Source organism: Erinaceus europaeus, chromosome 1, assembly GCF_950295315.1.
Source record: "Erinaceus europaeus chromosome 1, mEriEur2.1, whole genome shotgun sequence".
Classification (NCBI taxonomy): domain Eukaryota; kingdom Metazoa; phylum Chordata; class Mammalia; order Eulipotyphla; family Erinaceidae; genus Erinaceus; species Erinaceus europaeus.
The window spans coordinates 27,864,109-27,878,051 of NC_080162.1; the positions used below are offsets into that span (position 1 = coordinate 27,864,109).

The window sequence follows — 13,943 nt, forward strand, 5'->3', positions numbered from 1 at the left end:
CTTCTCTCTTTCCCTTGATAACGTCCTTCCCCATATTACTGCCCCTGGAATTTTCAGACATCCTGAAAATACTTCAGGAAAATAAATTTCTCCCTTTCTCCATTCACCCCTCCTGCTCCTCTAGGGCCTCCAGCAGTCCCTCCAACACAACTTTAAGAAACAGATCTTCTAATGCAGATGCTGAGTTAGAGAAGTGGCTTCTCCCCATTCATCAATTCTAACTGCATTCAAACATTTTCAATATGCGGGCTCCTTGATAACTTTCACTGTATGGAAAACAAGATGGAAGGAAATGATTATTGGCACAAAAGCGGGAAGCTGTAAATCTTCAAATCAGATATAGGACAGATTGAAACAATATGGGTTCTCCAAGGTTGACGTGATAATGTACCTAATAACTCTCCTTGGGCAAAAAGGCAATCTGCTCTCAATCAATCTCACTTTTTTTTTCTGAGCAAAAAATACCAATTATGTTGAAGGAAGATTTTTTTCTAACTTTTTGATAAACATTGCTCTCCACCCCAGAAATCATACTGTAGATAAAAGATATATATATTTTTCAATTGCCTACAATGCTATTAGACAGCTAGACCCAAATGAAAAAAAAAAGTCAATCCTCCCCCCACCTTCTGCCAGCATTTGTCTACTTCTTAAGAGAAGTGAAAGCTAATTAAAGGCTTAAGGGATAATATTGATTGCATTGGAATATATTTTATATGTACCCGGCACATTTTCAACTAAGAGAACCCTGACTCTTTCTGAGGCTAAATAAATCAGCCAGCTGAGTCTTTGATTCAAGGGTGAGAGGGGTGAACTCATCTCTTTCCTCTTCACTTCTCATACATCTGTCCTAGAGATGAATGGTTTCAGAAGTGGAAAAAGGAAAGCTGACAGATGTTCATTCAGTCCTTTGCGTACAGGATACAGAAAGGATGAATGTTCAGGCATTTCTCTGTACCTATCATTGATTAGAGTCCAGCTTTGAATAATAACCAGGTGTGTGCTGGTATAGAATTTTGAGCTGTGCAATGCCTGCTGCCGAAGGCTGACTGGGAGGTGTTAACCCCTCTGCTTCTTCATCAATTAGAAGGGGGGATCAGAGGGAATAACTTGCTTAGAAACACACATCATCTTGGTGGCAGAGCAGGGAGTCAGATATGACTTACTTTCACATTCATGAGTCAGGCTGAGCCTTAATCACATGTCTGCCCTGTGGGGGTACATGCCCATAAGTTAGATTCATCCTGACTTTATTCTCTATCATAGAAGTTTGTAGGCAGAAAACACTAGAATTGCCCAAGGCAATCCCATTTTCTTTGTGGAGAGCTCAGATCAGGACAGAAAACTACTTTGTGGTCACTTTCTAAGCGTGGTTGGCCAATCTGAGATCAGAAATCTTATTCAGAATGTCCATATTCATTTGTGTCCTGTCTTGTCCATATAAATGCTTGCATACCACAAGAAACAGTTTAAGGTATGGCAAGAATGTATATGCTGCAGGTATTTAATGTGTGCCACACATTCTGACGTACTTTGTGTTTTCAGAGGGAGCTAGTTACATGGGTTTCAGGCATAAGATTTGAATGGATGCCCATGGAATTTCACTCAACCTAGCAGGTGCCAACCAGCCAGCAAAATGATCCTGTTAGAATGTCTGTCTCTGTTGAGGTAGTGCTTTTATATTCTCCCCTCTCCACCATGGCCTCTGCTTGCCGATTTGCTAAGTGCAGCACCCCGTAACAATAACAGTTCATAATGGTGATATTATTAACTGCCTCATGCATATTATTGATTTACTCTTTGTTCTGCATCATTATCCTTTCACCAATGAGTTTACTGCATTATTCTCACATACTTAGTCAAGCACCAAATTACCACGAAAGGGCAGACTCCTGTAATGGCATCTAATGGAACATTGCATAAGCGATCATCACTGCCTCCTATTATGAGCTGCCTCCAGCCAATAAGCATTCTGCCTTACTGGAATGTACACAGAGCAATTATGAAGTGCAAGGGGCCTGGCTATTCTAAAAAATCACCATGTTTCATGCCTGCCACCTGCCTATGCCTCAAATCCCAGCCAGGGAACTCAGATTCTGTCACTGTTAGCCTGAGGGCACAAGGACCTGAGCTGAGCCCATGCTTTAGTCTCTTTGCTGAGGTTTCACCTTCACAGTCAATCACCAGCTTTTGGTCTCAGGACTCACTTTTACTCCAATGTGTTTAGTTTTGATTGGACAACATGTTGCGAATAAGTGATCAAAGGTAGCCTAGTTTCAAAGCCAGATGGGTTTAGAAGTGTGAGGTATTGAGGGTGGGGTTCGGCTGTTGCTGCAATCATTCTGGAGTGTGTAGGGTTCATCTCAGGGGCACCATGTCCTCCAGAAACAGCAATAAAAACCAACCTGAAGCAAGACAAACAATAACACCCTCCCCTTTTCCAGGTTTCTTCCCATCTTGAAGTAGATTTCTTTGGCCATCCTGACAATTCTAGGCACCCCTAGGAAGCAGCTGTTTGGGGTCTCACTGCCTGCAGCATGCTCTCTGATTCCACAAACGTCCCATCCCCATTTAGTTCTGAGTAATGCTCACTTACTGTAAAGTGTTACATGCCCCCATTGTCAGAGGAGTTATGGTGGAAAAATGCAAAATTTCCTTTTTACTGCTTATGGCCAGCAGAACCCATAACGTGTCAAGCCACACATTAGCCACCCTGATAAAAGTCCGCTTTCTTACACACAAAATCATCGTTTCAGCAAGATTTGTTATCTCATTACCTGATAAGCTCTATGTCATAAACCAAGACTCATTCGGTAAATCTCTCCGGAGGACGCTTTGTGGGCAGAAAGGGAGAGATATGAATCTGCAAGGGACTTGATAATGCAGCATTTAAACGCAAGCATAATGTCACTTATTGTTAAATGCATAAAACCACTTGGCCAAACGGTTGGGCTTTTAATAAGGTTTTGTGCAGCCTCAGGTGAGAAGCCATATGCCTTTTCTGTTGAGGAGTCTCTGAGCACCTGCCAGCACTGCTGCTTTGCTTCACATCCCTCTGGTGGGGGGTGGGGAGGGAGCTGGGCTTACAGAGGCCATGAGAGGAGAGAAATGCTCTCTGCAGCTCTGCACTTCCTCTGTCTTGCTGGGGGAGGGATGCCAGGGCCATGACTGGATTGACATCATCTAACTGGCCTCTTTCATTTAGGCACATTGTGGTCTGTGGACATATCACTCTGGAAAGTGTTTCTAACTTCCTGAAGGACTTTCTGCACAAGGATCGGGATGATGTCAATGTGGAGATCGTCTTTCTTCACAAGTAAGGGACCCTGCTATTTCCAGACCCTCCATCCAGCTAAACACCCTTGGGAGACCTCCTCAGTGCCTACAGGAGTAGAAGTGTGGGTGCAGCAACTGGGGGGAGGGCGGGGCAGAGTTGAGTCAGCCATGCTGACTTCATTTGAGGTGACAAGGAATCAGTGACAAAGAAAGGGAGAAACACACTAGTTTAGTGACAAGCACCTGCCTCTGTGGATTCAATTCTGGCAAATAAAAGTGGAGTTCATTATGAGTCAAACATATCTTTACTGTCTCCTCAGCTGTCTATCTATGAAACATGTGTGGACCCATGCTGCTACATTTGTGTAGGTCCTTTACAAATGTAAGAGTATTGGGGCTGGATGGTGTTACATCTGGTTGAGTGTTACCATGTGCATGAACCCTGGCTCAAGCATCAGGTCCCCACCTAAAGGGAGAAACTTTGCAAGTGGTGAAGTAGTGCTGCAAGTATCTCTCTCTCTTTCTCTTTCTTTTCCTCTCTACCTCTCCCTTCCCTCTCAATTTTTCTCTCTCAGTCAATTGAATAAATAAATAAAACCAAACTAAAAAAAATGCAAGAGTAACTTAATGACTAAACAAGACACAGAGGTAAGAGAAAGCAGGATGCCAGGTACTAACAACAGCTAGTCATTCCTGGAAACCATAATCCTGGAACACTGTGCCAGTCACTGTGCATGTAGTCTTGCATTTGGTCAACAGAGGGAGTAAAAGTTCATGCTATGGACTTTCAAGTACTTAAAGTGAATTCCAATTCATCTAATTATTGGATGAACAAGTTATTTCCCTGAGCTTCAATTTCCATATCCATAAAATGGGGGAGAACATAATGAATCCTGTCCTCCTCCTTTGGCTGTTGTGAGAATGAAAAGAAGTAATGAATATAAAGTGTGCAGAACAGAGTCACATATGCAGTAAGTATGTAGTAAATATTAGCTATTACCATGGACAATAAACTATGTAAGTCAACTTAGGAAGAAGACATTATAAAGTCCATTTTACAGCTGAGGAAAGCTAGGTATCTCTTCCCCATCCCATTTTGTTGAAGTTTTAAAATTTGCCTGATCCACTTTTAGGTAAAAGGCAGCCTCCCACAGAGATGAAGAACTGAGGGACATCCAACATGTAGACATAAGTGATGTCATCTTCTGTTGTGGAGACAGGCCTATTGTGGGGTCAGTCCTGGGCCCAAGTTGCCAACAGACAGAGATCACACTGTGCCTTGGTGTAGATTTCCCAGGTGCCAGTTCTGCTCTGAGAGTATACTGAGCTTGAATTCCCTACCATTTCCCTTTTGTGCATCCTTTTCTGGCATTTGTTTATGGAATACCGCATTGACCGTGTTTCTTCCTACTGCTGAGTTCTCCAAACTCTGATAAGACCTGCTTGGCCATGAACACAGGGACTATACCCACAGGTGTAATTCAGGGTTTAGCCACTGATTATCAGTGATGCAGCTGACCATCTGCTAAACGTTTTGGAAAGTACAAAGGAAATACAGTGTGGATATTATGTCCTTGTGTTCGTTGGATGTTTCAACATGAGCTCACATGTAACACTTAGTGTATATCGATCCTGTATTAACTGGCAGGGTCAGCTTAATTGAGTAATAGACTCTCATAATGCAACTGTATCAAGGAGAAAGAGTTGTAAGGATAATGCTTCTTGCATTGCCAGGTAAGGCTTCCTGAAAGAGGCTCCACTTTCAGTGGATGTGGAAGACTGTCAGATGCACATAGGCAGCTGCTTTAGTCTGAATCAACAAGCTGCTTGCTAATGCTACAACTGCTGTGATTCACCTTGGTGTCCCCAGCATCTGTCAGTGTCAGCATGATCATAGATGGCCCAGTTAATTAACCTCTCAAAGCTCTGGGTTAATAACATACCTTCCTCCAGGGTTGTTTTGAGCCTTGAATGAGTTAATACTTGTCAAGTGCTTAGAATGGTGTCTGCCACACAGTAAACACTCAAAACCATGATTATCATTACTAAGTACTTAATAAATGTTAAGCAAATGCTTATTAGCACAGTTTTTGGTGCCTAATTGGTTCTGACCAATATCATCTCCCAGCACCTAATGCTGCATTTTATAGAGAGCAGGAGGTTTCATCTCTACAGAACTAATAAAGGATTATGCCAGTTGTTTTAATCCTCTCCTCCAGTGGAGATAAATTTGTACAGTTTAACACTGAGAATGTTGGATAGCACACACATATATGAAAAGGCAGCAATACTGAGAGTAAGTTAATCTCTGTGTGATTTCTCAGCAGTGATATTTTATAACTCAGGTTGTGGGAATGAGAAGTGCATGAGGTAGAGAAGTAGTGCAAAGTCCTCTGAAGTAGACAATATTAGGAGGCTTTGCAGTAGGGAGCATTTGTCAGATTTCTGATGCCATGACCTCAGTTTCTTTATTCATAAAATTGTAATTTCACTCACAACAAAGTTTAAGGCATTTGCCCCAGAGGCTTCAAACTTTGCAATTGTAATTTCTTTATTTTTATTTATTTTATTTTATTTTATTTTATTTTATTTTATTTTATTTTATTTTATTTTATTTACCAGAGTTCTTACTGTTCAACTCTGGTTTCTGGCAATGTAGGAATTGAGCCTGGGACTTTGGAGCTTCAGGAAAGAAAGTCTCTTTGCATCACCATTATACTAACTAACCCTACTCTAGGCCTTAAACTTTGTAAAGGTCATAAACCTCTCTATTTTATTTTGATGCTGATTTTGGTTGTGTCCTTGGTTTTCACTTATTGAGTGTGAACTTTTTACTTATGTCAAGAAAGGTTATTGCTTTGAAAGTGATATCCTTTTTTCAGGTCTCTCTCTCTCTCTCTCCTAGATCTTGGGAGATGAAATACTTGTGTCTGTTCATGACTTTTTCTTCTCTCTGTACAGCATTTCTCCTAACCTGGAGCTTGAAGCTCTGTTCAAACGGCATTTTACTCAGGTGGAATTTTATCAGGGTTCCGTCCTCAATCCACATGATCTTGCAAGAGTCAAGGTAAGAAGGAAAAATGGACTTCTGCTTTTGCTCCATCTTGAGCAGGGCTATGACGCTCTGGGACCCTGAGTGGCTGAATATCACCTCCCCATCCTAATGACATGTCAGATGCCACCATGACTCTAATATCACAGTTCTGCCTGGTCTAGAGCCTCATTCTGCAGTCACATGTTAGGCCACCTGAAAGCATTCCACACTTGGACTAGTCAGAATATGAAACTTATTTTGTTGGTTTCTTCAATATCAGCACTTCTAAAAGCAATGGGCCAGCTGTATGAAATTAATGATCTCATATACATTAGGATAATCAGGTAATTCCAATCTTAGAATACTTGAGTTGAACTCAGCATAGTTCTGAATTCTTTTACTTACATCAAAAAAGGATTTTTAAAGGTAAATAAAACAGTATAATTTTACCAACATAAAACATTTTAAACTACCTTTTTTCCCCTATAAAGGTAAAAGGTGTAAAACTAAACAAATAGTTATTTCATTTTATGAGATTAATAATGGGTTAGCCTTCTTTCTAGGACCTACTAAATTAGAATATTCTTATAAGGCATATCCTAGACTTCTAAAGAAAAGGGATATAGCAAAATAGTGTCTGCTACTTTACTATTTTATATAGACTGCACAAGAACATTTTTAATTTATCATAAATTAGTGTAGATTGATATTACAGTGACATATACATGGCAACTGTAATCACCACATAGTTCATAACTAATATCCTTGGCAAACACTAATAAGGCAAAATTCTTTGGATTTTTAAGGAAAACTAGAGTCAATTTGTGACACACCACAGAGGAAAGCATGGCCACTCACCAAATGCAGGAATACTTTATTAAGTACAACATACCAAGTAGGACAGATTGCAGACATGTGCCAGCATGAAAATTCTTGTGCTTATAAAGTCCAGTTAATCTTAATATTCTCCAGACATGATTCAAGTTATGGCTAATGTGAAATCTTATGAGAACATGGTTCTTATTCATGGGCCTAATTTAGATGCGAGCAATTATTAGCACAGCTCATGATCTCCCCTAAGGAACAAATCCTTTTTGGCTTGTGTTTAGATAGGTCGATGGGTTTATTTTGATACATATACAAGGTTTTGCTGTACTTTGAATATTTGGGTGCTAATTGAATAATAAACAGTATTGAGCTGTTATCTGATTTAGGAAGGACTCTCATTTCCTCTTATTCCACAGTTAATAAAGACAGAAAAAGTTAGATGAAGGACCTACGTCTCTTAATTCCTTAATCTCCAACCACAGAGCTAATTTGCTAACCTGAGAGAAAGAGTTTTAGCTTATTTACCAAAAATGGTGCAGATGTTGGGAAGAGAAGTGGGGAGGGAAGTGCATAGTTTAATTGTTATTTAAAGAACTCTGGGAAGCCTACATGTAAGTAATTCCGCAAAATGGAAAGTATAATTACCAACGTACATATTGTACTCATCAACAGCAATGGGATGAAATGTTTATACCATAACAAGAACTTGCAGCCTATACTTTTGTCAAAAACTATAATCTCACAGGATTATTTTTTTCTCCCTTGCAAATTACCAGATTCCCCAAGAGCTGTCAGGAGAGAGAGAGAGAGAGAGAGAGAGAGAGAGTGAGAGAGAGAGAGAGAGAGAGAGAGAAAGGCTGCAACCAAGCATGGCTATTTATATGTCTGTGTTTTGTGATTTTCCTTTTGGTGTCTTAGATAGAGTCAGCAGATGCCTGCCTAATCCTTGCCAATAAGTACTGCGCAGACCCTGATGCCGAAGATGCTTCTAATATCATGAGGTAAGTGCAGGGAAGGCCCCAAGTGTGGCAACCTACAGCCCATTAGCTGCCTGTTAAGGTCCTTGGTTCGCAGAGTACTATCTCTGTAAGCCCTCCTTCCCCACATAAACCAGCCTACCACTTGCCACATATACAGGTCATGAGGGTAGGTAGCTGAAACTGTGATAACTGCAGTGGGTGATGACACAAGATCCCTCAGTGGGAAACTCATCCTTAGAAGGTGGAATTTTGGAGCTCACAGCAGTTCTTGGATTTGAGATAACTAGAAAAAAGAAATGTATATATTAAATATGATGCAGTCCTGAATTGAAATTCCATATCCCCTAAGGAGTTGCACTTGAAATAGCTTAACTGAGAGGTAACTTTGTCCCCTAAGGAACATTTGGTATGCATGGAGGTATTTTAATCATCATAATTAGGAGGTGAATATTATTGTTCACATCTGATGAGTAGACTCCAGGGATACTGTTCAACACCTGATGCTACACAAGACAAAACAGTCAGAAAGCCTTTTCAGTATTTTTAATACTAATATAAATGTTCTAAGAGAATTTCTCAAACCTATTTGAACTTAAATCCTGCTCCCCCCCCTTTTTTTTCACAGAACATTTCCTAGGGAAACACTATAAAACAGTGCCGAATACTTTGCCTGCATGTTGGCGAAGTCCATCAGATGCTATTTTCCACTTGACTCCTATGTCTTATCTTTTTCTTGTTTCGGAAGAAAATTGATCCATTTTCTTTCTTTCCAGACATCCATGATTCAGGCATTTTGAATGTGAAATGACCAAAAAAGTTAAAATATTTTGCTCCATATGGTTAAAGCCCTTTTGCATGCTTTTGCTTCCTTGGTATAAATTGCAGAATAGTTAAGAGAGTTGGGAGGGAATAATAAAGAGAAACTTCTGGAGAAAATATGGACCAAGTGAAAACATTTCATTCCCACTATATTCCCAGAAACTCATGTTCTGGGAATGCTAATTGTGAACAGCTATTCTTTTGGTCTAGACAGATTCCTCTCTCCCTGCAGTTTGGTTTACTGTGTCCTGGGAATTTACCTGAGATGGACGGTTGGGAGGGTGACTTTGCATCATTACAATGCTCACATTTCCACTTCTTTGTTTTAATCAGTGGCCCCAAGTGACAAGAACTTTCCCACTGGAGAAGTGGGGGAATTCCTCCCTCCCTTTTCTGATGTGCAAGTACTCCTTTCAGCATCTGGTCCTTGTGTCTGGCAAGCGACATTTGGCATAATGTTCTCTTTCCACTCACTTTTCTTTGGCAATATGAATAGTGCAGTCATTTTAAGAAGTTGATGCATGAACTCTTGTAAGCATTGGACTTGCCAGACTGCATGGAGATGCTGGAGTTGAGGGATCTGCTTCCACACCTGGACCCATCGTCTAATTAATCACAGCTGGAAAATGACTCAAATGGTCTCTGCATAGGGTGTTGTAGTTGACCCTTTCTTAAACTAGGATTTCCATCTCCCAACATTCTTTTGTGACCTTTGAAATGATCAAAAGAGTGTAACCTTTAAGGAAATCAACTTTACTTTCTTCAAAAATTCAAATAAAAAATATATCAAAAGAAGAAGAAATTTAATCTTTTGATTCCATAAATAGGTTTGGGACTTGTCTGCTTTGAAAAAAAAAATTAAGTGAATAATTGAAATGAATAGTAGCTTTGAAATTGGACGTTTTTTTAAATCACAGTATTTTACTTAAGTGTTCCTACAATAAGGTTAACATGACAACATGTAGGTTACTAGGATGATTGGCATGATGCCAAGTGACACAAATTACTGAATAAAGGAAGTATCATAAATGTAACTAAACCATCCACTGACCAGAACCAAAACTAAGGGCCAGGAAGAACAGGAAGATGGGAAGCTCAGGGTTAAAAATGGGCTCTGTTTTCTCCTTATTTGTATAATCCTCCTTCCTCAGTTTAATGAGACCAATCTGTCCCTTTTGAAATTAAAATGTCAAAGATCCATTTGAAATGAGCTAATGCAGAAAACTTTGGAGGGCTGATATAGACTCAAGAGTCCTTGAGTTATAAGCATGGGCCAACACAACACTTTTTCAAAAATAAAACGAAATCCTTCAAGTGCAAAATCCCAGGGTGAATATGTGTAGGGGAAAACGTAATGTGTGATTTATTTCGCAAATACACAAGTTGTAGCTTTTCAGAAAAATCTACCCCTTAGCTGCCTTCTTTCCATCACTGCACACACACAAAAAGGATGAAACATAAGTTCTTTGGTGGAAAGTTAGTGGGGGGTGGTCTTAATGAATGCATTTGAATTTCTGATTAGGCTGAGGAGGTGGGCCTTTCTGTGGAATTCCATTCTTTAGCCTTCCTTGTCATATAAGGAAATGTACAATGTCACCTCTGACAGAGTTGGGGATGATGAAAACCATAACTTACACGTTTAGAGTGGAGAGAGCTTTTAATTATTTCAAAGCATTTTCACATCTGGCCTTTCATTTGCTGCTCATACCAAGCATGTGAAATAAATAAAACAGGTACTGTTGCCCCACCCAATATCCAGATGAGGAAGCAGTCACATAGAGCCCAGGGATTTCCTTAAGGTTACCCAGTTCATTAGCACAATAGCTGGGACTGGTATCCAGGTGTTGCCATTCTTCAGCTCCCTCCCTACTCCTTCCCCTCTAGTAAGTGATTCTCTGGGGAACAGAAGTGAGGCTTGGTGTGGGGGCAGGCAGTGGTTAATACTGAGAATGAACTGAAAGCAATTGTTGTTTGGGGAGTGGCGGTGGGTGGTGGCAGTGGTTCTAACAAATCATGACCTCTGCAAGGCTTGGCGCTTATCTTTAGCCAAGTGAAAGTCATCCTTTAGCCACTGTTAGCTATTGAAAACTGATCTCCATTTAAGTGTCCTGCTTAGAAGTCATTCTTGTGAAAGTGGCCATGAGTGTGTGTGACATTTAGACTCATTTGTCAGGCTGCTTGTTTGGTTTGTCATTGTTGTCTCAAGTTGTTTACTTGGAGAATTGGACTTAGCTAGTTATCTCTAGTCTCCTGTGGGAGACTGCAAGCATTTCTTGACCCCTAAATAAAAATTGAGCTTGCTTTACTTAGTAGATGCCCATATAGGCAATAAGTCCATTATTTTTGCTACAAAATCCCTTCCCTTGTGTGCACATATCATCACCAAGCACTACAGCCCCCCCCTTTCTATTATGCACAAAAAAATATCTGTGGCTGGTTTGTGACTTCTTTTTCACACTACCATTCCATAGGGAAGTGTGAATGAAATATAGTTGAAGTTAGTTTTGTGCCTGCATCCCTTCTAGGTGGTCCTGATTGCTGATACCACATTTCTTCCATTTGGTCATCATCAAATGAATCTTCCTGTTAGGCTCCAAGGGTAAGGTGGACCTTGCCTTACCTTTTATTCTTTCTTTTTCAGAGTAATCTCCATAAAGAACTACCACCCGAGGATAAGAATCATCACTCAGATGCTGCAGTATCACAACAAGGTAGGACTAGGACGGTGAGAGCCTGTCCCAGGCTTGAAGATATACATGGATACCCAGTCCCTTTTCCTTAGACACACGCGCGCGCGCACACACACACACACACACACACACACACACACACACACACTGAGTACATATATGCTCTCCCTCACACACACATGCACCAATGGACCCAAATACCCAAATAAAAAAAGATTGTGGGTAAAAGCCTTCCTGGGGGAGTCTGGTGGTAGAGCAGCAGGTTAAGTGCACATGGTGCAAAGTGCGAGGACTGGCTTAAGTATTCTGGTTTGATTCCCTCCCTCACCCCACCCCCCTACCCCTGCCCAGCTCCCTCCCTGCAGGGGGGTTGCTTCCTGTCCTTTCTCAGTTTCTCTCTCTACTATTCAGCAACAACAACAGCAATAATAACACTAACAACAAGAGCAACAAAATGGGAAAAATGGCCTCAAGAGCAGTGGATTTTCAGTGCAGGCACCGAGCCCCAGCATTAAACCTGGAGGCAAAAAGGCCTTTCTGGCCCATTTTGTCAGCCCAAACACATTTTGTAGTTGACCACTTAATGGAATCTCTTTAATGTACACATTCATTTATTTTACTTAATGTATTTATTTATTTCTGGCCACCATGGTTTTGCTGGGGCTTCATGCCTGCCCAGTTCTTCCACTTCCTAAGGATTTTTTTTCTGCCACCAGGGTTATCACTGGAGCTTGGTGTCTGCAGTATGAATCCACCACTCCTAGTGGCCATTTATTTGACAGGACAGAGAGAAATTGAGAGGGGAGTGGAGTTGGGGGGGGGGATAGATACCTGCAGACCTGCTTCTCCTCTCATGAAGCCTTTCTCATGGAGGTGGGGAGTGGGGCTTCAAACTCAGGTCCTTGCACATGGTGATATGTGTGCTTAACGGGGTATGCCACTACCTACTGCCTCTCCCCTGAGGATTTTTTTTTTTAAATAGAAAGGGAGAGAAAACAGAAAGCCCACAGCAGTGGTGCACCACTCATGAAGCTTTCCTGCATAGTTATTCCGAGGAGGTGGTGGTCAGGGGCTTAACTCCAGCTCCTTATGCATAGTACAGAGTGTGTGTTCTTTCAGGTGAACCATCTCCCAGTCCCTTGATTCATTCATTCATTCATTCATTCATTCATTCATTCATTCATTCATTCATTCATTCATCCATTCACTTATTCATTCTTCAATCATGTAGTTATTTTATTGTTCCATTGAAGTTTCACAAGAGACATAAAGGAAAAGAGAAAGTAAGTCAGAGCATCGGCCTAGTACATGTAGTACCCAGCCCAAATTCAGAACCTCTAGACATCATGCCTGATACTACCAGTTGAGCTAATTCCTTGACTGCGGATTAGTCTATTAAGTAAGGTTTTTTTTTGTTGTTGTTGTTGTTTTTTGTCCCTGAGTTCAGAGCAACAACTTTCATCTTTTTTTGCTGCACTCATTTCTCTATGTACTAATGATGTGGTCAACATTCCACCTGACTTCCTCTCTACAGATATGGTAATGGAGTTCTCTTTTCCTGTTTTGTTTTTTATGTGTGTGTGTGTGTGTGTGTGTGTATGTTTAGTCATTTAGCAGTCAAGATGTAGAACCTGCCCCGGGAAATTGATAGAACTTATTTAATAGAAGACCAGGTGAACTTTGAGGAATGGAACACAAGTTGTATGCGAAAACTACATTCTCAGCTTTAACTGAGGATTTGTACGGTCGAATTCAGGACCAAAGTTGATTTTCTAGAAATTAAAGATAAAGGAATTTTCCTAGTGTTATACATTTATCATTTATAAGGGGGATTAGAAAGAAAGCAACACTTGAAAGCCATGTTATTTACCTTATGATTGCATCTTAGTAAACCAGAGTCCAGTTTCTCACTCAAATACATTGCTTCTTCACTCAGTTGGTCATTGAACTCCCAGGGAAACAGCTTTGTGGGAGGGAAGTGGCACCATTTTCTGTTTGATATGGAACTGTTTATCCCCTTAATGAAGCTTAGAAACTGGAGGCTGCTCAGTACCTGGAACCAGGTGTCTTGTCTGAGCAGAATAACTCCCTGTTGGGTTGTGAGTGAACATGTATCCTGTCTTATAAGCCATATCCTCTACAAAGCAGGCTGTCAGGTGACATAGAGAAGACCTGGTTCTGCCAAATGCCCTAGTGCCATGCCATTATTGCTTAATTGCTGGCACATGCTGCCTATTTTGCTATGTGGAGGCCCATCATAGGCCATTGTCAAGTGGTGCCTGCTGTCTGAACTGGACTACCAGTCAGGTTTCTGCC

General features: G+C 40.8%; 1 protein-coding gene across 3 annotated transcripts in view; it reads left to right on the forward strand.

Annotated features, from left to right (window-relative positions):
- Positions 1-13,943, forward strand: part of KCNMA1 (potassium calcium-activated channel subfamily M alpha 1) — a 638,320-nt gene that overhangs the window by 386,164 nt on the left and 238,213 nt on the right. For all 3 annotated transcript variants that reach the window (XM_060170921.1, XM_060170943.1, XM_060170877.1), the window contains exons 9-12: positions 3,206-3,316; positions 6,238-6,343; positions 8,057-8,139; positions 11,579-11,648. In XM_060170921.1, coding sequence (XP_060026904.1) covers positions 3,206-3,316; positions 6,238-6,343; positions 8,057-8,139; positions 11,579-11,648 — 370 coding nt within the window. The remainder of the gene's footprint in view (positions 1-3,205; positions 3,317-6,237; positions 6,344-8,056; positions 8,140-11,578; positions 11,649-13,943) is intronic.